Below are 26607 nucleotides of genomic sequence, written 5' to 3' on the forward strand. Positions count from 1 at the left end.
CCCCCCCCCCCCCCCCCCCGCCCTTTGTGCATCTCCTAGTCTAGGAGAGGGGACTAGGACAGGGGAGATCCTCCTCCCCTATTATTTGACCCTACCCTATCAGGTCTTATCAAGATTGTCTAGATTGTTTTTCTCTGTGGCCTAGTAAGTCCACCTTGCCAGGGGGAGTTGATCAAAGAGCAGACAACCAAGTTCATGCCAGTGACTGCCCCTGCTCCCCTTATTTGGGAAACCCCATGGAGACTGAGCTGCTCATGGGGTATATCTGAGCAGGAGGTCTAGGTCCTTTACATGCATGGTCCTTGGTTGATTCATCAGTCTCTTGAGGCCACCCTGAGCCCAAATATTTTGTCTCTGTTGGTCTCCTTGTGGAACTCCTGTCCCCTCCAGGTCTTTCTATCTCCATAAAATTCTCTGTGCTTTGCCCAGTTTGACTGTGAGTCTCAGCATCTGCTTCGATACCCTGTTGAGTAGAGTCTTTCAGAGGACTCCTGTGGAAGGCTCTTGTCCTGTTCCCTGTTTTCTTCTACTTCCGATGTCTATCCTGTTTGCCCTTCGAATGAAGATTAAGCCTCTTCCCCAGGGTCCTCCTTGTTGTTTAGCTTCTTTGGACTATAGATTTTAGTATGTTTATCCTATCTTATAGGTCTAGTACCCACTTATAAGTGAGTATATACAATGTTTTTCTTTCTGCTTCTGGGTTACCTCACTCAGGATGATCTTTTCTAGTTCCATCCATTTGCCTGCAAATTTCATGATTTCCTTGTTTTTAATTGCTGAGTAGTATTCCATTGTGTAAAGTACCACAATTTCTGTATCCATTCCTCGGTTGAGGAACATCTGGGTTGTTTCTAGATTCTGGCTATTACAAATAAATCTTCTAAGAACATAGTTGAGCAAATGTTCTTGTTGAATGTTGGAGCATCTTTCGGGTATATGCCTATGAGTGGTGTAGCTGGATCTTGAGGTAGCACTACTCCTAATTTTCTGAGAAAGCACCAGATTGATTTCCAAATTGGTTGTACAGTGGTGTAGCTGGATCTTGAGGTAGCACTACTCCTAATTTTCTGAGAAAGCACCAGATTGATTTCCAAATTGGTTGTACAAGTTTACATTCCCACCAGCAATGGAGGAGGGTTCCCCTTTCCAGCATGTGTTGTCACTTGAGTTTTTTATCTTAGCCATTCTGATGGGTGTAAGGTGGAATCTCAGGGTTGTTTTGATTTGTATCTCCCTGATACTAAGGATGTTGAGCATTTCTTTTAATTGTTTCTCCACCATTCGATAGTCTTCTGTTGAGAATTCTCTGTTTGGCTCTGTACCTCATTTTTTAATTGGATTACTTGGTTTCTTGATGCTTAACTTCTTGAGTTCTTTATATATTCTGGATATTAGCCGTCTATCAGATGTTGGGTTGATGAAGATCTTTTCCCATTCTGTGGGCTGTTGTTTTGTTCTGTTAACAGTGGCTTTTGCTTTACAGAAGTTTTTTCAGTTTCAGGAGGTCCCAGTTGTTGATTGTTGGTCTTAGAGCCTATGCTGTTGGTGTTCTGTTCAGGAAGTTGTCTCCTGTGCCAATGAGTTCAAGACTTTTCCCCACTTTTTCTTCTAACAGATTTAGAGTGTCTGGATTTAGGTTGAGACCTTTGATCCACTGGGACTTTACTTTTGTGCGAGGTGATAAATATGGATCTATTTACATTTTTCTACATGTAGACATCCAGTTAGACCAGCATCATTTGTTGAAAATGGTATATTTTTTCCATTGTATGGTTTTGGCTTTGTCAAACATCAAGTGTCTGTAGGTTTGTGGGTTTATTTCTTACTCTTCAATTCAATTCCATTGATCCACCAGTCTGTTTCTATGCCTGCACCATGCAGTTTTTATTACCATTGTTTTATAACACAGCTTGAGATCAGGGATGGAGATACCTCCAGAAGATCTTTTATTGTACAGGGTTATTTTTAATTCTGGGTTTTTTTAATTCTTCTGTATGAAATTGAGAATTGTTCTTTTAAGGTCTGTAAAGAATTGTGTTGGTATTTTGATGGGAATTGCATTGAATCTGTAGGTTTGCTTTTGGTAGGATGACCATTTTCTCTATATTAATCCTACCGATCCATGAGCATGGAAGATCTTTCCATCTTCCGATTTCTTCAATTCTTTTCTTCAGAGACTTGAAGGTTTTTTCGTATGGGTCTTTCACTTGCTTGGTTAGAGTCACGCCAATGTTTTTTGGGTGTGTGTGTGTGTGTGTGTGTGTGTGTGTGTGTGTGTGTGTGTCTATTGTTGTTTCCCTAATCTCTTTCTCAGCCCTCTTGTCTTTTGTATACTGGAGGGCTTCTGATTTTTTGGAGTTAATTTTGTATTTAGCCACTTTGCTGAAGGTGTTTATCTGCTGAAGGAATTCTCTGATTGAATTTTTGGGGTCACTAATGTATACTGTCATATACCTGGGAATAGTGATACTTTGACTCCTTTTTTTCTGATTTGTATCCTCTTGATATCCTTTAGTTGTTTTATTGCTATAGCTAGGACTTCAAGTACTATGTTGAAGAGATAGGAAGAGAGTGGGCAGTCTTGCCTTCTCCCTGATTTCAGTGGGTTTGATTTAAGTTTCTCTGCATTTAATTTGATGTTGTCTATACACTTGCTGTGTATTACCTTTATTATGTTTAGATATGGGCCTTGTATCTCTGATGTCTCCAAAACTTTAAACGTGAATGGATGTTGGATTTTTCAAATGCTTTTTCAGCATCTAAGGAGATGATCATGTGGGGTTTTTTTTTCTTCTTTCAGTTTGTTTATATGGTAGATTACATTGATGGATTTCCATATATTGAACCATCCCTGCATGCCTGGGATGAAGCCTCCTCGGTCATGGGATGATATTTTTGATGTGTTCTTGGATTTGGATTGCAAGTGTTTTATTGAGTATTTTTGTGTTAATGTTCATAAGCGAGATTGGTCTGAAGTTCTCTTTCTTTGTTGGGTCTTTGTGCAGTTTAGGTATCAAGGTGACTGTGGTGTCATAGAATGAGGTTGGTGATGTTTCTTATGTTTTTATTTTGTGGAATAGTTTAAAGAGTATCAGTATTAACTCTTCTTTGAAGCTCTGGTAGCATTCTGCACTGAAGCTGTCTGGCCCTCGGCTTTTTTTTGGATAGAAGATTTTTGATGACACCTCTATTTCCTTAGGGGATATAGGACTATTTAATTTATTTACCTGATCTTGATTCAGCTTTGGTAGGTGGAATCTATCAAGAAAATTGTCCATTTCATTTAGATTTTCAGATTTTGTTGTGTATAGGCTTTTGAAGTAGGACCTAATGGTTCTTTGGATTTCCGCAGTGTCTACCATTATGTCCCTCTTTTCATTTCTGATTTTGTTGAACATTCAAGCACTAACTAGGCAGATGTTTAGTGAGTGCCTTGTGTTCTTGACTCTGGGATATTCACAGAGACAACTGATGGAACTTGTAGTTTCCTCCTCCGTGCTGTGTCAGAACCATAGGGATGGAGGTCATACCTCTTGGGGTGTGAAATAATTTTGGTTTGGGTAAAGGTGGCTCATATGTGGCTGATGTTTAGAAAAGATACTAAGGTACATGTCATGCTGGAGGAGATCTTCACTTATGTTATCATTTAATCCTCAGCTCATCCTACTGAGGCAACTGGGCTTATGGATATGACATGTTTTTTCTAATGTAATGTGTTTATTAACTGAGAGAACTTGGATTGAAGCCTAGGCCTGCCAAACTCCTGATGCCCATATGGCATCAATCAAAGAAATGATTTTTTTTTTCCATTCTAGGATGTACTCCTAGGAAGCTTCTTGGGCAAAGTGACTGTGGGTGAATGGTAGGATGTAGTAAGGGATGTTTGAGGGTAACATAGAATGTTCTTTGGATCCTGACGTGATTATGCCTATTGGCTGAATAGTTTGGTGTGAGTACCTTGAAAATTTTCTTATATGTATGATACCTCCAGTTATCGCCTCTTTCTGTGTCAGCAGGGACCCAGACTCTGCTCTACAGCATGTGTTCTGGTCTGACTTGGCTATTGCAGTTCCAGCCACCACATAGTTTCAAGGATGTAGAAAAAAGGAAAAAGAAAAAATTCTTTCACAGTTCTTTCAACAATTAGCCACAATAAGAGTTTTTCTGGAAGTTGATTACCCATCTCTTCAGTTCACTGGCCACCTGGTTGTTAGGAATTCTGTCTACACAGGAACGTGGGTGTGGGCAACAAAAGTCCTGTCCTTAAAATCCTTTTTGTGGTGTGGCTACTGAAGGACCCAGCAGTTAAGTGGAGAGGAAAAGTCTCCTGGGTATCAGGGCTAGAGCTCGTGTGTCTATTTTTATTTGTTCAGGTGGTTATTTATGTATGTTTAACTAGAGCATATAGTCATAGTCCACCATATCATCAGCCCTCTGAAAAGACCAGAGACACTCTTGGATCTAAATCAGTCCAGCTTTTCAGATGCTGTTCTCTAAAGCAACACTAGCAGAGCTCAGAGCCAGCCTCTCACCTGTACCCTGGGCTAGCTGGCACCTAGTTTTGTTTAGCCCTGTCTTTAGTGGGAGGATGTTCCTGTGCAGCCCATGACAAGTATGGGGCCTTGGTAGTTCATCTCTGGTCCCTTTCCTCATGCACTAAGGCATGAATTTACTCTGGGCTTCTCATCTCTTAGGAGTTCATGCTGCTTGATTCTCAGAGCTGCCAGTCTTGTTCTACAGACTGACTAGTCCACACATGAAAGCTTGCTCCCAGAAAGCCTCTTTTTCTAGACTGTTTTCACATGGGTCTGAAATGAGCCCTTTCCACTTGGAAGGGAGTCAGAATGCTGGTCTGTGGGAAGAAAGCTAAGAGAAGCTTGTGTGAGAAGCAGCTCCTGAAGTGGGTCTGGGGCACATGGAGTCTCCTGCATTTTTTGTTCTGTCATTACCTCAGAGCCTTGTGGTAAAGAGGTTAGAAATCAAATGCTATTAATATGCTAATTACGGCAGATTCATTTGCCATTAAGGCAGGTCCTGCAGAGCCTCCCTGTTGATGGCAACTGTTGATGTTCTTCTCTTGAAATAGAAAGTCTGTCTTGACTTTCTTATGATCAGCCCTTGGAGTTAGCAGGTGCAGCCTGGCTTCTGGAAGTCAAGGCTAGGTGGTGATAGGGGAGGGGTGTGATGCACTTCAGAAAGCTGCTAGTGAGAACTGGGGAGATAGCACAGTTTGTAAAAGTATTGCTGTAAAAGCACAAGGACCTGGGTCCCATCCCAGAATACATGTGCTGGGTGTGATTGCACACTTGTAATTCCAGCACCAGAAAGGCAGACAAAGGCATATCTCTGGGGATCACTGGCCAGCCAGCCCAGTCTCCTTGGCCAGTTTCAGGCCACTGAGAGGTCCCGTTTCTCAAAAACACATAAGCAAGCGAGCAAACAAACCAACTAAGTAGGGGAGTGGTGCCTGGAGGTTGTTCTTTGGCACACACACACAAACACACACACACACACACACACACACACACACACACACACACACACACGGAGGTGGGGAGGAGCCTCAGAGATATATGGATGCTGTGTTGGATGCTGTGTTACCTGTTCCTTTCAGTGGACATCTAAGCATTATTTTTAACAGTGTCATCTGTGTTTGGCTTTAGCTTTAGGTTAATGATGCAGGTGCTCTTTCCTCCACATCACTTTTGTCCAAGAGCAGTAGTTCTCAGTCTTCCTAATGCTGCAACCCCTTAATATAGTCCCTAAAGTTGAGGTGACCCCAACCATAAAATTGTTTTCATTGCTACTTCATAACTGTAATTTTTCTACTGTTATGAATCATAATTCAAATATCTGATATGAAGACGGTCCTAGAGTCATTCAACTCTCAAAGGGATTGTGACCCACAGGTTGAGAAACACTGTCCTGGAAGTACCTGGCTTGTAAGAAAAAGAAAATGGTAGCTACTGAGCCAAGAATGGTATTTGTTTGGAAAATTGAGAGAAGAGTGGACTGTTTTCATTGAGGGGTGGATCCCTGAGGATAAGAAGCAGGGTTGATCAATCCCTTAGCTTTCTGAAGTACTAGGGTAGCAGAAGTCTGCCCTCTCTGAACTGGTGGGGATTATCTCTCACTGCTAAGGGAAATCCTTTAACTATGGACTGAGGTTGTATGGCAATGGTCATGGGCCTTTTTTGAAGAGCCAGCTATACATTATAGTTGAATAATATGTTACTAATATACTTCATAAAGCCAACAGTATTTATGAAACCGTTGCTATCTGCCAGATCCAAGTTGGTTACTATAGATGTACTATGGAGCATTTCAGGAGACACAAGCTGTACCTGTTTTGTGGAATCACATTTACCATGTTCTGTTAGTTGGAATAGTGATGAGCTCTTAGGTCCAAAGGGAGGGGAACACCCTATCATATACAGCATATATCAAAAAGTATAAGAGAGGGCTAAGGAGATGGCACAGCAGTTAAAAGTGAATACTCCCCCCCCCCCCAAAGGATCCAAGTATAATTCCCTGCACCTATGTCAGGGAGTTCAGAATGTCTTTTAGCTCTAGTTCCAACATTTTCTTCTGGCATCCAAGGGCATTGTGCTCATGTGCACACATGTCTATCCACTCGTACACACACACACACACACACACACACACACACACACACACAGAATTAAAAATAAAGAATAATTTAAAAGAAGTGTTAGACTTGAAAATCTGAATGAGAAAGAAGGTCTAAAAAAGAACAAAGTAGATTTTTAGAATAAGAACTCAAATTTTTCAAAATGAAAATTTAACAAGTTGAAGTAAAAACATGTTAAATAGCAGATTCATATTGGTATATGAAAAATACTAGAAACGTTTAAATTGTATTCCAAAGAGCAAACTAGTGTGTGTTAGGATGCATCCAGAAATGTTTGGAGGTGGAAATAAGGAATGATGTATGACCGCTGGTAGGGGGACCCTACAAGTTGTCCTTTAATCTCAATATACACGCTATGTCACCTACACTCCTCTCCCTCTCAAAATATGAATGATGAATGAGTGAATGAATGAATAAATAAATAATGGAACTTTCAGTCGGGTCTTTAGCAGAATCTGCAGGGACAGTTACCTTCTCATTTGGGAACTCTTCTGAAAGTTTACAAAAGGAAGAAGGTTACTTTACCAAAATTTGCTATGCTAACCTCTTTAGCCTCCTACAAATAGTAAGCTATCTTGTGGGTACCTCACTGTAAGAGAGGATGGAAAATAACCATGCTCACCCAAGAACATCATTCCCAAGAACCTGCCATGTGCAAGAACTTGCTTTTAATACCGAAGAAGGCAGCAATGAGAGGGCAGGCCAGTACTCTATTCCAGAGCTGAGCTGAAGATGGTAGATGATTAACAAGCAACCAGTCATGGAGATTTCCCAAAGCCCTTAGGTTTAGTGCCTCTGAAGAGAAGTGAAGGAGCAGTGGCTAGAGAAGAAGTCAAATATGGCACTGCCCTGAGGAAGTGTGGGTACTGGCCACTACCTGTTCTTGCTTGCTACTTTGTGCTCGTTGGAGGCCATTATGCTATAAGAAAGAACAGTCAATATTTAAAATACATAGGAATTCTTAGGAAGCCTTTAGTTGTCCTATAACAATTATGAGTTTAAGTGTATATATTATTTATAATGCTGTAGTCTGGAGCCAGATACCATGCAGTCATCTGTGCCCTTGTGTATACCTGCACCACCAAGTTTCCTGTCCCTTGTAGTAAAGTCAATCCAGAATGACCAACTCAGCATTGCCTCTTGTGCCCTTGAGAACATGACCAGTACAAGACGATCTTGCACAATTCTGTCATCTTGGAAAACAAAATGTATCTCTGATCTTTTACCTTAAGTTCCTGGAACCAGGCTGTTCTTTTTATGTTCTGTACCCTAAAAGTAGTTCTGTTGACATCAGAACCGCAATGAAATGTTCTTCTAATGAAGGTGGTTCAGGATACCTCCAGGAAGGAAAACTAAATAGAGTTCTATAGGAAAGAAAATGTCTACTACTTCTGCCATCTTGAGGTGAACACATTCTTTTAGATTTGAGGACCTTAATTCCTCAGTCTTCTATTTGCATGATAAGAGAAATGGGACCTTGGTACACTATCTTAGCATCTTAGGTCAAGATGAAAGAAGTCAGTGGGTGCACACATTTAAAGCAACACCTGGGGCTCATATTGCCTGACAAAGCAGCATCTGAAATTGTTTAGATTTAGTAGATATAAGCAAGTGAACCCTCTGTTTCAGTTAACCCTCATGGGAAGTTGATGTTCTCTCACTCTCTGGGCAGTAAGTGAAAGTGGTAAATAAAAGAAATATGGCAAGAATGTCTATGGTATGATTCTTTTATAATCATAACAGATAAATGGTATTGATAGAGGATCTGCCATATGCCAGGCACTATGGTGAATATGTTGATCCATACTTATGAGATCCATTTAAGACCTGTAAAATAAATCTCTATGGTTGTTATACATTTGTTTTACATTTGTATGGTGTATATACATTATGCATACTATGTCCTACATAATGTGACAGGAAATATAAGTTCAGTTGCTATAACAAAGATGCCCCCTCCCCATCCACTAACATTGAGAAACTAACTATTCAATAAGAAAATACACCTCTCTTAAAGAGCAATGTAGTGTAAGGTCTAGGGTTGTTATGGAAACTCTTATCTCTGATCATTTAGTTTTCAGCCTCTATCTGCTCGTAGGGTGTTGTCCTCATTGGTATGGTTCAAGATGACCCCAACTTTGTCCTCATTCTGAACTGTGGGTGTATGCATGTCCATACATATAATAATGCATACATACATTTACACACACCCCCCCCACACACACACACAAAGGGATGAAGTCACTCCCAGCCAAATGAGCTGAGCAAAATGGGATGCCAATATGATGGGCTAGAAACTGAGTCAATTAACAACCAGGATACAGTGAATCAGGATTGAGCCTAGACATCAGGATGACCTTTTGGTTCTTCTGCCCTAGCCCCAGCTTTGAGCATTTGAGTATGTGAATTGTGTTTTAAAGGTGGAGAGTCAGGTTAAAGCTGTTTTGGGGAGGAAGTGGATGTCCAGATAATTTTCTCTTTTAGAGGCAGTGACTTAGACTGTGCTGTATATATTCTCTGCTGATGAGCACCAGTCACCTATCATAGTGGGTCCTTGCCTAGTACAAAGCATAGACTCAGCCCAGCCTTTCAGAGCACAGGCTTGTAAGGGCTTGCATGGGGAGCTTTCCAAGTGACAAAGTGATTTTGAGAAGCTCTGAATTCACCTTTGTTATTTATTACATTTTCCTGAGCAAATCCCCTCTTCAGTTAATTGCTTAGAAGGCAAATCAAGAAACATGGACAGTTCCAGTATGGAATTTTTCAATGACAAACAGCCATGATGGGTTACACTTTGAAACCAGTTAGAAATGCAGGGTTCACCACAATTGTATTTTATTATCCCAGTTACTTTTTTCTTTTCCCCAGTTATCGATCATATTTCACCCAGGAGGGTTTCTTTTAGGTTCCCCATCAGTCAAATACCTGTTTCCAAGGATGACTGTCAAAGAGAAGAAAGGAACAAGCAATGCTCCAGCTGTGAGGAAGCTTATGGGGTCTAGACAGTTATGAGACATGTAGGATTCTTAAAACAGAAAGAGGCAAAGAGAAGCATGTGTTTGGGGTTCTGCCTCTGTTTATTCAGTGTTTGTATAGCTAAGAAAGCTTCAATCTAAAATAAGTGCTATTTGGCAAGAAGTGCTACTGCATGCTGACAAATTGATTGTACTCTTTTACTGAGATAAAAATGAAAATGCATGAGGCATTTTGTTTTCTTTGCCCCTGATGATTAAAGTGTCTACTTGGCTTCATGCAGAGAAGGCCCTTGAAGATTTATATGAGACACCTGTGTGACATCCATCACAGGCTTCTGGGCTAACAGAACAACTCTGCCTTGTGGTGTTCAAAGTATCAAGTTACGCGGAGGAGGTTAGAATTGCTAGAGACCAGTGGGGTCTCTGTACTAGGCTTGGGTGGGGGTCTTTAAATGAGGATTTTGGAATTTTAAAGAAAGATTTATTTATTTTGGGGGTGGAGAGATGGCTCAGCTATTAAGAGCTCTGGCTGCTCTTCCAGAGGACTCAGGTTCAATTCCTAGCATAAATGTTAAAAAAAAAAAAAAAAAAACAACCCACAAAACTTGTTTTCTTAAAAAAGATTTATTTTTATTTTATGAGTATGAGTTTTTTTTTTCCAGTGTTCATGTAAGTGCACTATATATATGCCTGGTCCCTGCAAAGGCCAGATGAAGGAGCATGTATCCCTTGGAACTGGGGTGGTTGTAAACCTCCATTTGTATGCTGGGAACCAAACCTAGGTTCTCTTCAAGAGCAAAAAGTGCCCTTTAACTGCTGGGGAATCTCTCCATCCCCTTGGATGTTTTTCAAGTTTTAAAACCAGATTTTATGTATGGGTTGGGTTTGCATATGACACTACAAGTGTGAGATCAGAGGACCATTTGCAGGAGTCAGTTCTGTGTGTAGCCTAGGGATCAGATTCAGCTTGTAAGAGTTGGTGGCAAGTATCTTTACACTCTGAGCCATCTGGGCAGCCTAGGGTCTGAAGTTTTAATAAAGGACTTGCCTTTACTCCCCTGCTGCTCACATGGAAGGGACTTTGTTTTCTGTAAGGCCGAACATAGTCTGGCCTAGCATAGGGAGAAATTTGGAATTACATGAATTAGAATACAGCCATTTGCCAGCTACTGTTGCATTGGTTTTCATGTAGCCCAGGCTGGCCTCAAAAGCCTAGGCATATAGAGCCAAAGATGGTTTTTAACTTCTGACTTCCTATTTCTACTCCTCAAGTGTTGGAATTACACGTTTGTACCAGTATGCCTGGTTCATGTGGTATTGTGGATCAAACCCAGGGCCTGTGTGTGCTAGACAAGCACCAACTCAGCTAGAACTTTAGCTTCCCCATCCTTTTAAATTACAGGATTTTATATTGTACCTGAAACTTACTTTGTAACCCAGGCTGGCCTTGAACTCAGTGTCAATCTCCTGCCTCAGCCACATGGCATGTATTATTAGGTCTTAATCTGTTCATCTACTAGATCAGCAAAAGTTATTGTTCATAGCTCTGTGTATGGCTCTGTGCTAGGTGCCTGGATGTTTGAGAAGTCAGGCAGCCTACTTCCCTGCTGGCTCTAAGGCAGGCTAACACTCTGTCCTTTTAGCTTAAAGATTCTCCTCCATGTTGGTACCAGCATAGGAATGTGCTGTAAAATGCAATTCCAATATCCTGTTAAAGCTAAGCATTGACTTTGGGACACTGGAGACTTGAAGGCTCCCTCCTTAAAGGAATACCAGATTTGTTTGGACAAGAGAAGTATAAACAGTATCCTAGTGGACAGCTGTTCTCAGAGCTGCTACTTCTTTAATCATCAGTATATTTATTGGTGATCTCATAAGAATGTAGACTTCCCAAACATGATAGGGGAAAGATAGTAAGACAGAGGGGACTTATGACTTATGAGGAGGCAAGGCTGCTGCTTAGTACAGTAGCCAAAGGCATGAGACAAACTGTAAGTTACACAATCCTGTGTGATGCAGGCTGCAGAGCTGAAGGTTCAAGGAGGTGAAGTCAGATCCAACTTTCTGTAGCAAGACTGGTGAGGGACATCTTGAGTCATTCTCTTAGCTAGCCTCGTCAGTCCATGAAGGTACCTATTTGACAGCCAGTTCTAGGCAGTCATCTCTTGGAGTCATTTCCTAGAGCATATCTCCTGTAGGATAGATTCTCTGGACTGAGAGGGCAGCCTAGACCTAAACGGACCAAAAGACATCTGGATTACTTAATGTCTTTAGTTACTTTTCCTGTTGCTATGATAATAATATCCTGACAAAAGCAACTTAAAGGAGAAAGGGTTTATCTTGGACCATATTTTGAGGGTACAACCTATGATAGCAGGGAAGGCAGGTCAGTAAGAGCTTGAGGCAGCTGGTTACATTGCACCTACAAAAAGGAAATAGGGAAATGAACATTCCTGCTCACTCACTTTCTCCTTTTAATTTGGTCCTGAACCACAACCCATGGAATAGTGCTGCACACAGTGAGCAGGTCCTCTCATCTCAGTATCACAAACATGCTAAGAGGCTTACCTAATCCAGACACTCTCTTATAGGCATACTCAGAGCTTTGTCTTCTAGGTGATTCTAGCTCCTGTCACACTTGGGTACTTCTTGTTCCCATTTAGGTTGCTAGCTGGTGGCATTGATATAACATCAACTACTTCTTAGACTCCCTGGTCCTTGTCTATTGTTACTGTGGATTTCAAGAAGCTAAGAAATGCAGGCTAGTTCTATAGTCAGCAGGAATTGTGGACAACCACAGCACTGCCTCTTGCTGGCTCCTTGAGCTCATGCTACCTCTGATTAGGGCTTCTGCCAGATTGATCATGGAGGGGTGTTGAGGGAATGGCCTGAGATTTGGAAGTAGGATTGTTGCTCTCATTGGTTGCTGCTCCATTGCTCAATCATTTTATGTATATACCTATTCTGCTGCTTGAGCCAAGTGCTGTTGCAGGTGCAGTGAGCCAGACCTTATAGGGAATGTAGTATTGGAACCACCCAGTAAACTTTCACAAAACATTCATGGTGCCCTAGAGTTGATATAGTCTGTCTGGGTGTGTACTGGGTATTGCCACTTCTAAAGCTGTACAGGTTTGAGAGAAAACAACAACAACAAAACAACAACAAACCAAATAAACAAACAAATGAAAGAATGCCCTTGTAAGTGGATGGTATCCCTAGGATTTTTGCAGGAGAGCACCAGGGTAGAGAGCAGCAATTACCCTAAGCCAGGCTGTCCTGGTTACTCTGTGATAGGCCTGATCCCAAATCGCTGGGAGGTTCTGCCTCAGGCTTACAAAATAAAACAGAGTTCAGAGCACTACATGTTTCTTGCCCCTGCACAAAATTGGATGGCTAATAGTCACAGATTTTTGCTTTCCAGGCTCTTCATTGATTTTTCAGCCCAGCCTTTAGAAGTGTTGTTTTTTTTTTTTTTTCATCTGAAAATTTCAACATTTATAAAAATAGAAGTGAGCAAAGGTTGTGAATTTGTGTTTCCTACTTGCCCCAACATTCAAAAGAACCAGCACTGACATACCAGGTGACTTTTCTGCCACATGGTATTTTGTCTTCTGAGTATTTTGCAGAAGTGAGGTTTTTGGTCACTGAGGAGATTTTTGGGTAGAGGAAAGCAGTTCAAGTTCAGCGTTTCCAACCTCTCCTTTCGGAATTGGCAAGAGTCAGACCTGAATCTGATCCAGATCCTGAATCTGTCTCTAGCTTTTCCTAGGATTCTGAGCCCATCACCCCTAGCTGTTTCTCCCATTTCCCTCACTCCCACCCTTTAACTTACCAGCCCTTCATCCCATTGTCACTGTGAGAAGATATCCAAGTTCTTTGCTTTTTTTGTACTTTAATAATGAGGAGGAGGTAATGGCCTAACTCTGAGGTTATAGTATTTTTTTAATTTTTATTTTTTTAATATTAGTTACAGTTTGTCAACTTTGTATCCCTGCTGTATCTCTCTACCTCTTTCCCTCCCAATCCCATCCTCCCTCCCTCATCTCCTCCCTGCCCCTATATGTAAAAGATGCTCAAGTACACAAGAAGCACATTTGCTCAACCATCTTTATTCATAATAGCCAGAACCTAGAAACAACCCAGAAGTCCCTCAGTTGAGGAATGGATACAGAAATTGTGGTACTTTTACACAATGGAATACTACTCAGCAATTTAAAATGAGGAAATCATGAAATTTACAGGCAAATGGAGGTTATGGTGTTTTAAAGAGGTACCAATATGAATGCAATATCTCTACACCATGTGAATCTCAGTCTTACCCCTTCCTAGACTTCCAGGTACCTTTCTGATGTGCTTGAGGGGGACAAGCGAGAAACCTGCCCCTGTAACTCCTGACACCCAGATCTTCAAAGCCACAAGCCAACACTTTTTTTTTTCTTCCTACTGGCAGCCTGGGCTCCAAAAATTGTTGGTTTTAGCGTGCAGCTTGTATAAGTGCCACTGACCATGTAAAACCTAGACTTTCTATTTATGATATTTCGAAGATATGTGACAATCACAAGGAATTAGTAAAACTACAGATCAGGATGAGGGGATAAGAAGCACAGCAAGATGATGTTTGTTGAAGGTGTGTTTGTGTAGTGTGCCATGGCATTTTCATTCATATGAAACATCATTCTTGAAGTAATCAGAACCTGCTCAACTATTACTAACCTAATACCAAATGTTTCCCTTTTTCTACTCCTTCCAAGTGACAGACTGTGAGAAACTGCCCTTACTCAGGATGCTATCACTCCTCTCCAACATCACAGACCATTTTTCTTCAGAGCAAAAGCCAGACTGCTTTTTCCAGTATTGGCAGGAATTTTTGATAGAAAGCTTATTCCACATCACTTTTTCTGTTTATTGTATCAGACCTGGAATATGGTAAAATGGAGGTTTGTGGACTTTAATCCAGTCTCTACATGTGTTTCCTACACTGTCTTAGGGACCACGAGGAACTTAACTCCTTGCCAATAACCTGGTACTTCAGGGAAGTGAAATTAAATCAAGTATAATAACATGGGTATCTAGCTGGTGGAGAGATGGCCACAGGAAACCTTTTTGAAGCCCCCCCCACACACACACACACTGCCCAGTTTACCATAACATGTGGTTTCATTTCAGAGGGCTCCGGTGTTAACATTTCCATTTCCTCAGGAAGCCACATTTCATTCTTGCCCTTACTCCTGAAATGGAATCTACATTTTCTTTGGCCCAAGTTCAAGGAATGCCTGGGGCAACAATGAAAACAGTCCTAAGCAGGATTCACTCATGGTGACCCCTCCCTATGTCGCCACCCATGGGTGTTCCCTGCTTGCTCCAGAAGGATTGTAGCCAACTTTCTCAAGATCCCAGGAGGGTGTTGGGTGGCCACTGTGTTGCACTCAGGTCTTGTGGCCATCAGAAGGGAGCCCTGCTGTTCTCTGTGTCTGTGTTCTGCCCTTTTGTTGGAAGATCTGGTTGCCCTCTAAGTGCCCACATACCACAGAGTCTTAATTAAGAAAGTATGTTCCCATTTCATGTAACTAGAAAAGAATGAAAACAATGACAACATTTATTTGTCTTCACTATCAATATCATTCCTGTTTCTGAGCCTTAAAGGAATTATCTGGGTTGTAAGATTTTAACCTCAGGCATGAGCTATAGAGAGATGCACAGCTTCTTTCAGAGAGAGGGTCTCCATGCAAGGCAAAGCTGGTAACAGAGCCAAGAACTTGGATACAGTGGCTCAGGACAGAGAAGCAACTCAGCCAGAGAGCCTGTTATCATGTTGTCAGGGAGTCAAGCCTCTTTTCATATGTTCCATTTACTTACCTTTCTGAACCTTCAAAGCAGTAAAAGCCATCCAGCATTTCGATCACCTGTCTTCCTGGATGCTGGTCACATAGGTCAGACCATGTTCTGGGACTGGGAGGGGTGCTCCCATGTGTTGCTGGTAGCCCTGGTGGCAGCAAGCGAACTGAATAAATGTTCCATGGGGCAACCAAGCCTCAGGAAAGGGATTTATCCAAGACAGTGTAGTTACCCAGGGCCACTTGCTGACTGTCAGCATTATATTCTGTATTTGGGTAATCCTGTTATAGAGGTGCTGTCTCAAGCACTGTAGTCTCTAAACACTAATATCAATTGCAACTAACTGTTGTGAAAGACAACCATGATATAGACATGGCTAAATCCCTACCTAGCTGAGGACTTCTGAGCCAAAGGATAGAGGAAGGACTTAGATCCCAACATATCACTAGCTCCATACGAGTTCTCACCCAGTCAAGCAGCAGGTCTGCCTCTGGGATACAAGAAGGATGGGATGCTTGGATATTTCTGAGCTGCTGGACTAATCAGCAGTGAAAACATAGTTTCCGGAATCTCTGTGCAGATCCTGCTTCGTGGTGGAAGTGGAAGCAATACTGCTTGTAAATGGTGCAGGAGCTTGCTGTACAGAGCACTTAAGAACGGGCAAAGATTTTGTACATAGGCTTTCATTTTGAGTCATCCAAATACTGTTCAGGGCTGAAAGGCTTATTAATTATCCCATTTTTGTTATAATAAACTGAAATCTAAAATAAATTAGCTTAAGGGTAAAAGGGAATCTGTTGGTTCATGAAACTAAAAAGCTCAGAAATAGAACCCATGGCTTCAGGAATGGCTGGATCTAGATCTTGGATCTAGATCTAGATCTGGGACACTGCTCAACTTGGTGTAGCTCCAGTTTCATTCTTCAGTTTTTTTCCCCCTAATAACCACAAAGTAGGCACCAGCAGCTCCAGCTGTGTGTTGCTAAGCCTTTACGATTTCAGGAAAAAAAAGTTCTAATGTGGTGATGAACACCTTTAGTTCCAGTACTTGGAAGGCAGAGACAGGTGGATCTCTAAGTAGGATGCTAGCCTGATTTACAGAGCAAGTTCCAGGACAACCAGGGCTACACAGAGAAACCCTGTCTCAAAAAAACCAAAACCAAAACAAACAAAAAAAAATGTAGGAAAAGAAAAGACCAAACAGTTTCTTTTTTAATTTTAATTCTGCTGCCTCTAATCTATGTTAACTATAGACATACTTTGACCCTCATACAAGTTCATGTGGTATGTGGATCCAGGTGCATGCTCAGGAGACTTCACATTCCATGGGTTCTAGGCAGTCAGGTATTATTAGACTTGGTAATGGTGTAGTCATTTACACATGTGTCTTCATCTATAATAGGCTAGAAATTTAAGAGTGTTCCTTCTGTTAGGAAGGAGGAACTGTTATAAACTGGGGCAGTGTGTTGAAACACAGATCTGGATTCCACATGGAGAATTTAGATCCAGTCAGTGATCTACAGTTCCTAGAGGATGAAGACATGTCTCTACTTGGGGCAACACTGCTGTTGAGTGAGGCCATAGTTAGGATCTTTTTATTTGATGGCTGAAGAAACAAACTTAGATAACTCAGGTTGTATGACTTAATTCTTTTCTTTCCTTTGGTTATCTTTATTGAAATGTAACTGCTTACCTGCAGTGCAGTCACCAATTTCAAGTATAATAAAATGACTTTTTATAAGTACTTACAGCCATGCAATCACCAGCGTCATGACACGTAACATTTTCATCTTACCCAAAGCTCCTTCAGGCACCTGTCATGAATTCCCTGCTTTCCCACTATTGTTCTGATTTTAGTCACTGTGAATTTGCCTTTTTTAAGTTTTAGACTTATAGAATCAACTGCGCATGTATATCTTTGGCTTCCAGGTCTTAGACCCACACAGTGCTGCTTGGGTTCATCCATGCTGTGTTTGCTCCTGATGTCTGTCTGTGTGGGTTGAGTGATAAGTGGTATTTGATTGCAGAAACGTGGCATGTCATGTTTTTTTTTTTTTTTTTTTTTTTTTTTTTTGGTGTGTGTGTGTGTTTATTGATGTATGTTCTTTCCAGCAGTCAGTGGGCTCTGGAAAGGTTTGGGTTTCACTTGGAATGGACTTGGCTTTTCTGACTTCAGACCTGCTTTTCTTTATGGTTATATGCTCAGGTGACAAGCATGGTACTTAGTAGCTCCTCCTTAGATTTTTTTAAGACAGCAGATATTCCATGGCCTTAGGAAGGAGACAGCTGGGCCTGGAGAGTTGGCTCAGAGATTAAGAACACTTGCTGCTCTTCCAAAGGTCCTGAGTTCAATTCCGAGCAACCGCATGTTGTCTCATAATCATCTACAGTAAGATGTGGTATATAAATAAAAAAATAAATCTTTTTAAAAAAGAAAGAAACTAGGAAGGAGACAGCTGAATATAAGGAATCAGATCAGCATTACATTGTAAAGGGGTGCGATAAAATTGTGGCTTTCCACTTGCTTTTGTAAATAAAGTTTTATTAGACACATCATACCCATGGACAATTCATACAGTGCCAGGGGACATTTCATTACAATTCCATTGTTGAGTAATTATGACCCAAACCATATAGCCTTCAAAAGCTAAAATACTTACTATGAGTCTTACAAAATGTTTCCAACCTTTGCCTTAGATTCAGGGAGGGGAGACACCAGACCAGCTGTTGCCACCAGGAGAGGACAAAAGCAGAGCTTTGGAATACTGGGTAAAAATTAGCTTTAGTCTTTGTGCTTGAAGTCTATCTTGAGACCTAGTTGTGAAACTGGCAAACAAGGAGGGCTCCAATCTGTGAAGGGACTCAGCAGCTGATCATTCTGATGCCTTTATTTTCTAGATGAGAAACTCAGGCCTGTGTGCTGCAGCATGATCTGGTACTTTATCTTTGAGTGTTGATTATTTTGCTTCTCCGAGGTCTGCTTGCTGGCTTTTATGAGCAGACTATCACATACCCCAAATGTTGCTATGTAACCTTGCTCCAAATTATTCCTGATTGGCTAAATAAATACCTACGCCTGGGCAGGGCAGAAGAGAAATAGGCAGAGCTAAAGTTTGAAGGCTTGAGAAAGGATCACAAGAAGGGAGACAGGAGAGAGACCCATAGGAGATAGGAGGAAAGGAAGTAGAAAGACTGGCATGGGTTTGCATAAGGAAGAACCATGTGGCGGGGAGGAATTACTCTGAGGATCAGCATGGCTAGAGAGAAGCAGCCCAAATGGAAAGCATGTGCAAGTATTTATATTATTTTGGATGGGAAGTAGCCCAGATAGGAATGATTAGAGCAAATGGCATGGGATATGGGACTGGGAGATATCTAGGTAGTTTAGGGGGTTAATATCTGCCCAGCCACAGGTGAAATAAGGCTTATGAAAAAATCTATCAGGTGTCTGTATCTTTTTTGATATGGTAGCGGGTTAAATAATAACCGATGTAATAATTGTATCTATGGATTGATAGTAAATATTAATAGCCCTTTATTTTCTACAACACCCATAATTATATGGAGTGACAACTGAGACTGCTTCTGGCCAGTACCTTTCCTCTATGGTGTTCTTGGGTTGTAAGAGGCCCAGGTCAGGCCCAAATTTTGCTAAGGAAACGTTCTGGGAACACAGCCTTTGGTCTTGTTGTGCCTTCTGTTGGTTGACATCTTGGCAAATGTCAGCCTGACCTGAGAAGAGAGAGAGTGAAGAGGCTTGCTGGACTGTGTGTTTGAACATAGGTATTTTGAGACAATTACACTTATCATCAGGTAAATTCATCCTCCTGCTTAACATGACTTGTCATTATGGCTGGAAGACAGATGACTCTGATTGGCTGTTGAGTCACTAATCATCTTCAGAAATTAGGAGGCACCAGCATCCCAGAACCAGAAGGGATTTGTTCAGAGTTGGAGAGAGGATGTTCCCTAGAAGAAAAGATGGACTAGATTACAAAAACTAATAATTATATCCAGGTCCTCCTTTGCTAGTGGATGGTTGTCCCTGCTCCATAACTGCTGAGGACTAAGACCTTCTTTTCCACCAAGCTGATTCCAAGCCCTATTAGTTTGAGGGACAGCTGCAGATTGGAAAGACCAGAATGCCCAGTGCTGGGGAGCATCTGAGACAGCATGCCTCAGTCATTGCCTCAAGCATCCTCTGACCGGGGAAAGCTCAGAGAAGCTGTAGTGTCATTGTAGGGAAAGAATCCTGGTCCCAGCCCCAAATATGCACTGTGTTTTTCATAGGAGGAAAAACCAAAGAGGGTCAAGGAGAGGATAGGCTGAGCCTATTGAAGTAACAAACCAGTGCTAAATGCCTTGGGCTGGATGGCTCACCTTGTTTCTTTTTGAGAACCTTATTAGTAACTTAGTGGCTGAAGCTTAATCTTGTTTCTATGCTTGTTCATCTGGGAATATTCATCAGTTTTCATTAGAAACATCCAAAGAGTGGGCATGAGTTCCCTTATATAGTTTTTTCAGGTGTGGGGTGGCTACAGGCATGTTTGATCCAGAGATCTGGATATTACTAGGGACCAGCTCTGCTTCTTGTCATATTCTTAGTTCTGAGCTCCTGGTTCAGCCTCATTGTCACAGCAGCTTTTCACAAAAGGTCAAGGACACTGTCGTAGGCCCTGGCCCCCAGAGCAAGAGAGAGTATGCCAGTCGGGTTGGTTTAGTCCATGGTCCTGATACCTTCACCTAGTCACCAGAATTAGGCTTTGTTTCATGTTGTTTGGCCAGACAGGGAATAGAGCCATTATCACCAGAACCACTGATGTCTCCTTATAGAAACTGTAGTACTGCAGAACAGAGCCAGTTGTGGCCTGGCACCATTCTCTGCTCTAGACTTCTCTCTCTGAGTGTGCAAACCCTACAAGACAATGGCCTCCATTTACCATTATCTTGTTTCATCTAACTAGGACTCTGAACCCAATTGTAGAGTAACATATGGCCCTTCCTGGTGCTCCCCTGATCTCATCACATACTTTTTTTTTTTGTCTTGTCTCCAGACAGAGATTACTACAGTCTATGTGACAAGCAACCAATTGGGAGACTGCTTTTTCGACAGTTCTGTGAAACCAGGCCTGGACTGGAGTGCTACATTCAGTTCCTGGACTTAGTGGTAAGTCCCTGCCAAGTGGTCCTTGGGTCTTCTGTGATCGGCAATTAGTTTTGTCAGGAGGAAATAAAGATAGTCCGATGGTTTTGAAACATGAAGAATCTAAACTATTGTTCCTTGAGAAACTGAGAAGGTTCTTTCTGAATGTGCACCTACATGCCAGAAGCGGGCAGTAGAGGGTATGGATGGTTGTGAACCACCATGTGGTTGCTGGGAATTGAACTCAGGACCTCTGGAAGAGCAGACATTGCTCTTAACCACTGAGCCATCTCTCCAACCCCTAGGAAGGTTCTTTTTTTTTTTTTTTTTTGCATTCTAAAACATTACTATTTATTGAGTTATAAGATAAACAGAACAAGAGTAAAAAGAGGGAGTAGAGTATATAGAATATTTTCTTTTTTTATTTTTATTAATTACACTTTATTCACTGTAGCTCCCTCCCTCCTCCCCTCCCAACCCCTCCCTTCCTCTTCCTTCTCCACACATGCCTCTCCCCAAGTCCACTTGGGGAGGTATTCCTTTCCTTCCTTCTGATCCTAGTCTATTAGGTCTCATCAGGAGTGGCTGCATTGTCTTCCTCTGTGGCCTGGTACGGCTGTTCCCCCCTCAGGGATTGGTGATCAAAGAGCAGACCAATCAGTTCATGTCAGAGATAGTCCCTGTTCCTATTACTATGGGACCCACTTGGACACTGAACTGCCATGGGCTACATCTGTGCAGGGGTTCTAGGTTATCTCCATGAATGGTCCTTGGTTGGAGTATCAGTCTCAGAAAAGACCCCTGTGCCCAGATTTTTTTGGTTCTGTTGCTCTCCTTGTGGAGCTCCTGTCCTCTCCAGATCTTACTATTTTCCCTTTCTTTCATAAGATTCCCTGCACTCTGCCCAAAGGTTGGCCATAAGTCTCAGCATCTGCTTTGATACCCTGCAGGGTAGAGCCTTTCAGAGGCTGTCTGTGATAGGCTCCTGACTTGTTCCCTGTTTTCTCCTTCTTCTGATGTCCAGCCTCTTTGCCTTTCTGAATGGAGATTGAGCATCTTAGCCAGTGTCCTCCTTCTTGATTAGCTTCTTTAGGTGTACAGATTTTAGTAGGTTTATCCTATATTATATGTCTAATATCCACTTATGAGTGAGTAAATACCCTGTGTGTCTTTCTGCTTCTGGGACACCTCACTCAGAATGATCTTTTCCAATTCCCACCATTTACCTGCAAATTTCATGATTTCCTTGTTTTTTATTGCTGAGTAATATTTCATTGTGTAGATGTACCACAATTTCTGTATCCATTCCTCAGTTTAGGGGCATCTGGGTTGTTTCCAGCTTCTGGCTATTACAAATAAAGCTGCTACAAACATGATTGAGCAAATGTCCTTATTGTGCACTTGAGCATCTTTTAGATATATGCCTAGGAGTGGTATAGCTGGATCTTGAGGAAGTGCTATTCCTAATTATCTGAGAAAGCACCAGATTGATTTCCAAAGTGGTTGTACAGGTAGCTGTTTGGTGCTGTTGCCCTTCCTCCAGCCCAAATGCTTCAGATAAAATACACAGTATCTTTTTTACCAGTTTACTATTTCCCCACAGAATGCAAACTTTTGGCTTTTGAGCTTTTTGTTCACCCCATCCAGCAAAGTTTCCTGAAGACACAGGTACAATCAGTAAACTCCTGTTCAGTGAGTGGGTGCCCATTGGCAGTTTCAAGCCAATCTTTCATGTCTCTGTGTCAGGTGACTGTGCCTGATGTTTCCAGGACTTTCTTCAGCTGTGTTGTCAAATGAGAGAGCTTTTAGGAAGATTAAGAAAATACTCAGAGTCCCTCAGCCTTTGATCAAGATGGTTGTGGCCCCTCAGGCTCATGGCCTGGTAAACTACCTTTTAGATTTCTATCTGAGGATGGAGATTAAGAGCTCTAGGGAGCAGGAGAGAGCAACAGAGAACTCCTGTGAAGGGAGTGGGATCATCTGGGATCTCTTCTCAAAAGTAGAACCAAGACACTATTGTTTCTTAGAGACTCATTCGGCCTCTATCTCTGTTTAGGTGCTTCTCCACAGGACTCAAGTTTATATGTCTCTTCAGAGTTTCTCTGTGGTCTCTAGACTTATAAGCAAAGCTGGGGTAGACAGCTCCACTAAAGTTTCACCACCAGGTCAACATACCCAACATATGCAGCCACTTCTCCCAGGTCCCCAAAACTAACAACCCTAAGAATGTTCCCTGCTCCCCAGTTACTGGAAGATGTAGTCTTTGCAGTTCCCTTAACTCTTCCCTGTTCCTCCTTCTTCCCCCATGCTTTGGGATCATAGTCATAGCTCTTTGACATCGTGATCCCTTATCATCACCTGTGGACTCTGCCTCAGTCCTGGCACTGCCTTCTTATACTTGAACGATCAAACTAGTTCTGAACCATGACTGAGGATTAAAAACACCTGAGAATCTTAAAACTACCAGCGCCCTAGCCAAAACCCAGACTAATGAATTTGGATCTCTGAAAGTGGGCCCTGGTATTTTTTATAACTTATTGTTATGAAAAGTTTCAAACTATTAAAAAAGTAAAAGTCAGCTGAAAAATGTAATGAGGGCCATGTGCCTTTCACCTTACTTCAGCAGTGTTCAGCTCCTGACTTCTACCCTCCCTCATCAGTAGCAAATATTAGCTATCAAAATTGTTTCATCTAAGAAATTTTCAGTATGTATCTCTAAAGAGTAAGGGCTCTTTAAAACAAACAAAAAACCAAATGACTAAGGGTTTATGTCTTAGTCAGTGTTCTGTTGCTATAAAGAGACTCCATGACCAGACATTTGGCTGGAAGCTTGCTTACAGTTTCAGAGGCTTAGTCCATTATCATCAAGGTGAGATGGGAAGTGTGGCAGCTTGCAGGCAGGTGCTGGAGCAGTAGCTGAGAGCTACATTTTGATCTAAGGCAGTCAGAGAGAGATATTGGGCTTCTCATGGGCTTTTGAAACCCCAAAGCCCATCTCCAGTGACATATTTCCTTCAACTAGGCCATACTTACTAATCCTCTGCAAGTAGTGCCATTCCCTGATGGTCAAGCATTCAAAGATATGAGCCCGTGGGGCCTATTCTTATTCAAACCACAACAGCTTAGGGTGTGCTTCAATGGTAGAGCTCTGGCCTAGTACACATAAAAGACCTGGGTTCCATACCTAGCAATGCATAAAAATAACATGTAGAAGAAGGAGAAGGAAAGAAAAGAGGAACATTACAATACTGTTAATTACAGCTAAGTATTTCTTTTTCTTTTCTTTCTTTTTCTTTTTCTTTTTTTTCTTCAAGACAGGGTTTCTCTGTGTAGCCTTGGCTCTCCCGGAACTCACAATGTTGGCCAGGCTGGGTATCTGAATCATCTCTTCCCAAGATGCCTCTCCATGATCTCATTTCCCTGACAGATGCCTGCTTTCTTTTCCTAGTCCTGTTCACAAAGCCTTCCCCACCTCACTTTCCCTGTCTCCTATGCCCTTGTTACCTGTGTACATTTGCATTATTATTACACTGTACTGAGAGTGTATTGATGGAATATATGGCTATTGAAGGAAATTGTTGGGTTCAGATATGGGCTGCCAGAATGGTAGCTCTTGTGAGACTGTGGGGAGGTGTTAACTTCAGTGTATGAGGGATTCCTCTTTTTCAGGATCTTTGGTTATGCCCATCAAACCTGAGGACTAATGGTCAAGCATATACTAAAGCTCACTGTGCATACCTACCTATTGAACCACATGGACTGTATTTTAGAGAGCTCTCAGTTTCCTTTCTTCAGAGACCCAGAACACTGTGATCCATAGCAAAGCTTTCACTTGAGCCTGGATGAGAAGCCCCAGTATCAAGCTCCTCATGATTCTTTAGCCTTTCATTCATATAACACAAGTACTCTTTGCTAGTTAGAATTCTAGACATTTGGGATAAAGTGATGCAATAAACTAAGATCTTTGAACTTAGCCAGGAAAGGGTTGCCATATTCCATAAGCAATGAGGCCAGTGTTTCTAAACCCTAAAATGTACAAAAAAAAATAATAGTACAGTACAAAAAAAATAATGACCAGAGCAGATTATAGTGTTGGTAGTAAGGAAAAGAAAGCCAGACTATAGTGTTGAGAATGGTCAACATAGGTATTCTTGCAAAGGTGACATGTGACTGAAGACTAGACAGAGTGGGATCTAATAGGTAATGAAAGGGGTTTACAGATAGGGAGCCTGCAGTGATAAGGCCTTTTGGCAAGAGTGTCCGTGGCTGGAGAGGAAATCGAACATAGGGTTAGAAGCATTGATTACACAAGACCATATACCTCAAGAACTTTGGCTTTTATGTTGCATGAAGTGAAGGAAGCAGTGGGGAATTTTAGCAGAGAACTGGATGGCATCTGGTGTAGGCTGGCATAGGTGAAATATGAGAGCTCTGAGAGGAAGCAGTTTATACCAATCCAGATGAGAGCCACAGTGTTTGGGCCAACAGGGAAACTATAAGGACAGATGGTTGGATTGGGATTGGGGGTATGTCTTGAAGGCAGAATTCCCAGTGTTCCCTGATGAATGAGATGAGATAGAATTGTTGAGGATGTTTTCTCTATTAGTTGCTTTGGGTCAACAGAATAATTGACAAGCAGCTTAAGGAAGCAGATTTATTTTGGTTCATTATGGTGGGGAAGTCTTTGTGTCAGGAGCTTGAGGCAAGTGGTCATTTGCATCCATAGTCAAAAAGTGGAGAGTGATGGATACAGGTTGTCCTTGCCTCTGCCTCTCCCTATGTTCCTTCTTCCTTCTTCTTTAAAAAAAAATTCATTCATAAGGTTGTGTGTGTGTGTGTGTGTGTGTGTGTGTGTGTTGGTGTTTTGGCTCCATGAATATCTGTGTATCATGTACATGCCTGGTACTCTTGGAGGCTGGAAGAGGATGTTGGATCTCCTGAGACTGGAGTTACAGACAGTTGTAAACAGCCATATGGGTGGTAAGAATTGAACTCAGGTCCCCTGGAATAGCAGCCAATGCTCCTAACCTAAGCTGTCTCTCTAGCCCCATTTTCTTCTTTTCATATAGTTGGAGGACATGACTGGTGACATTCATATTTAGAGTACATCTTCTCACTTCAATTAACCTCATCTAGATTGCTCCTCATGGGCATGCTTGTCTCTTCCATGATTATAAATCATGTCAAATTGACAATATTGGTCACCACAGTTTCCAAGTTCTGACCTAAGCAATGGGAAAATGAAGCAAGGCAAAGGCTGTGGGGAGGTTATGCTGAGGGAAGATCAAGAGTTTCATTTCATAGTTGGAGCCACTTCAGCATTCAGTGGAGACGTTTAATAGACATGCATGTGAAAATATTCCAGGAGAGATAGGCATCCAGATCTGGAGCTCATGAGGAAGGCTTGGCCTGGGAATGGAAAATGAGAAATTGTCACCATACTGCTAAGACAGAAAGCCTTGGGCTCTGAGGGCTCCCTTACCCAGCAGGTAGAGGGAGCTGGAGCAGCAATGAGAACCAGTGTCTGCGAGAGCAGGACCTGGGTTGTTCCCCATCTGGCAACAGCCTTGAGACCTGTCTAGAGAGTTGATGAGACAGAGCAGGGTCAGGCTGAGATAAGGAGCTGGTGGAATTTTCCAGCCATGTTTTCTCTTAGGTGCATCTAGTCCACAAGAAGGTGAAAACAACAAAACAAAACAAAAAAATCCTTAATAGATGACCGTTTTCATTCTGGTTGTACAGTCCTTCCCTTCTTACTGGGCCAGTACCAAGAGCTGTTTATTTGAAAGGAAGTGGGAGCCTGGTTCTTGCATTAACGAGTCAAATTCTCTCCATACACCTTGACAGAGTCTCCACTTAGAGGCTACCCTGTTCCCCTTGGTACTTTCAGCTGGGAATTAGTAAGTTCCTTTCATTGCCACTTGTTGTCATAATCAGTTTCTGAATCCCTCTTTTACATTTGAAGACTTTGCTGAGTTTTCTAGTACCAGTATAACTTCTTAT

At 41.9% G+C, this 26607-nt stretch overlaps 1 protein-coding gene across 4 annotated transcripts in view; it reads left to right on the plus strand.

The window, feature by feature from the left end:
- The window catches only part of Grk5 (G protein-coupled receptor kinase 5), a 183921-nt gene that overhangs the window by 97755 nt on the left and 59559 nt on the right, over positions 1-26607 (plus strand). For all 4 annotated transcript variants that reach the window (XM_055591554.1, XM_055591555.1, XM_055591556.1 and 1 more), the window contains exon 3: positions 20516-20628. In XM_055591554.1, the coding sequence (XP_055447529.1) occupies positions 20516-20628 (113 nt within the window). The remainder of the gene's footprint in view (positions 1-20515; positions 20629-26607) is intronic.

This window comes from Psammomys obesus, unplaced genomic scaffold (assembly GCF_907164565.1).
Source record: "Psammomys obesus unplaced genomic scaffold, mPsaObe1.curated_primary_1811, whole genome shotgun sequence".
In the NCBI taxonomy this organism is placed as follows: Eukaryota; Metazoa; Chordata; class Mammalia; order Rodentia; family Muridae; genus Psammomys; species Psammomys obesus.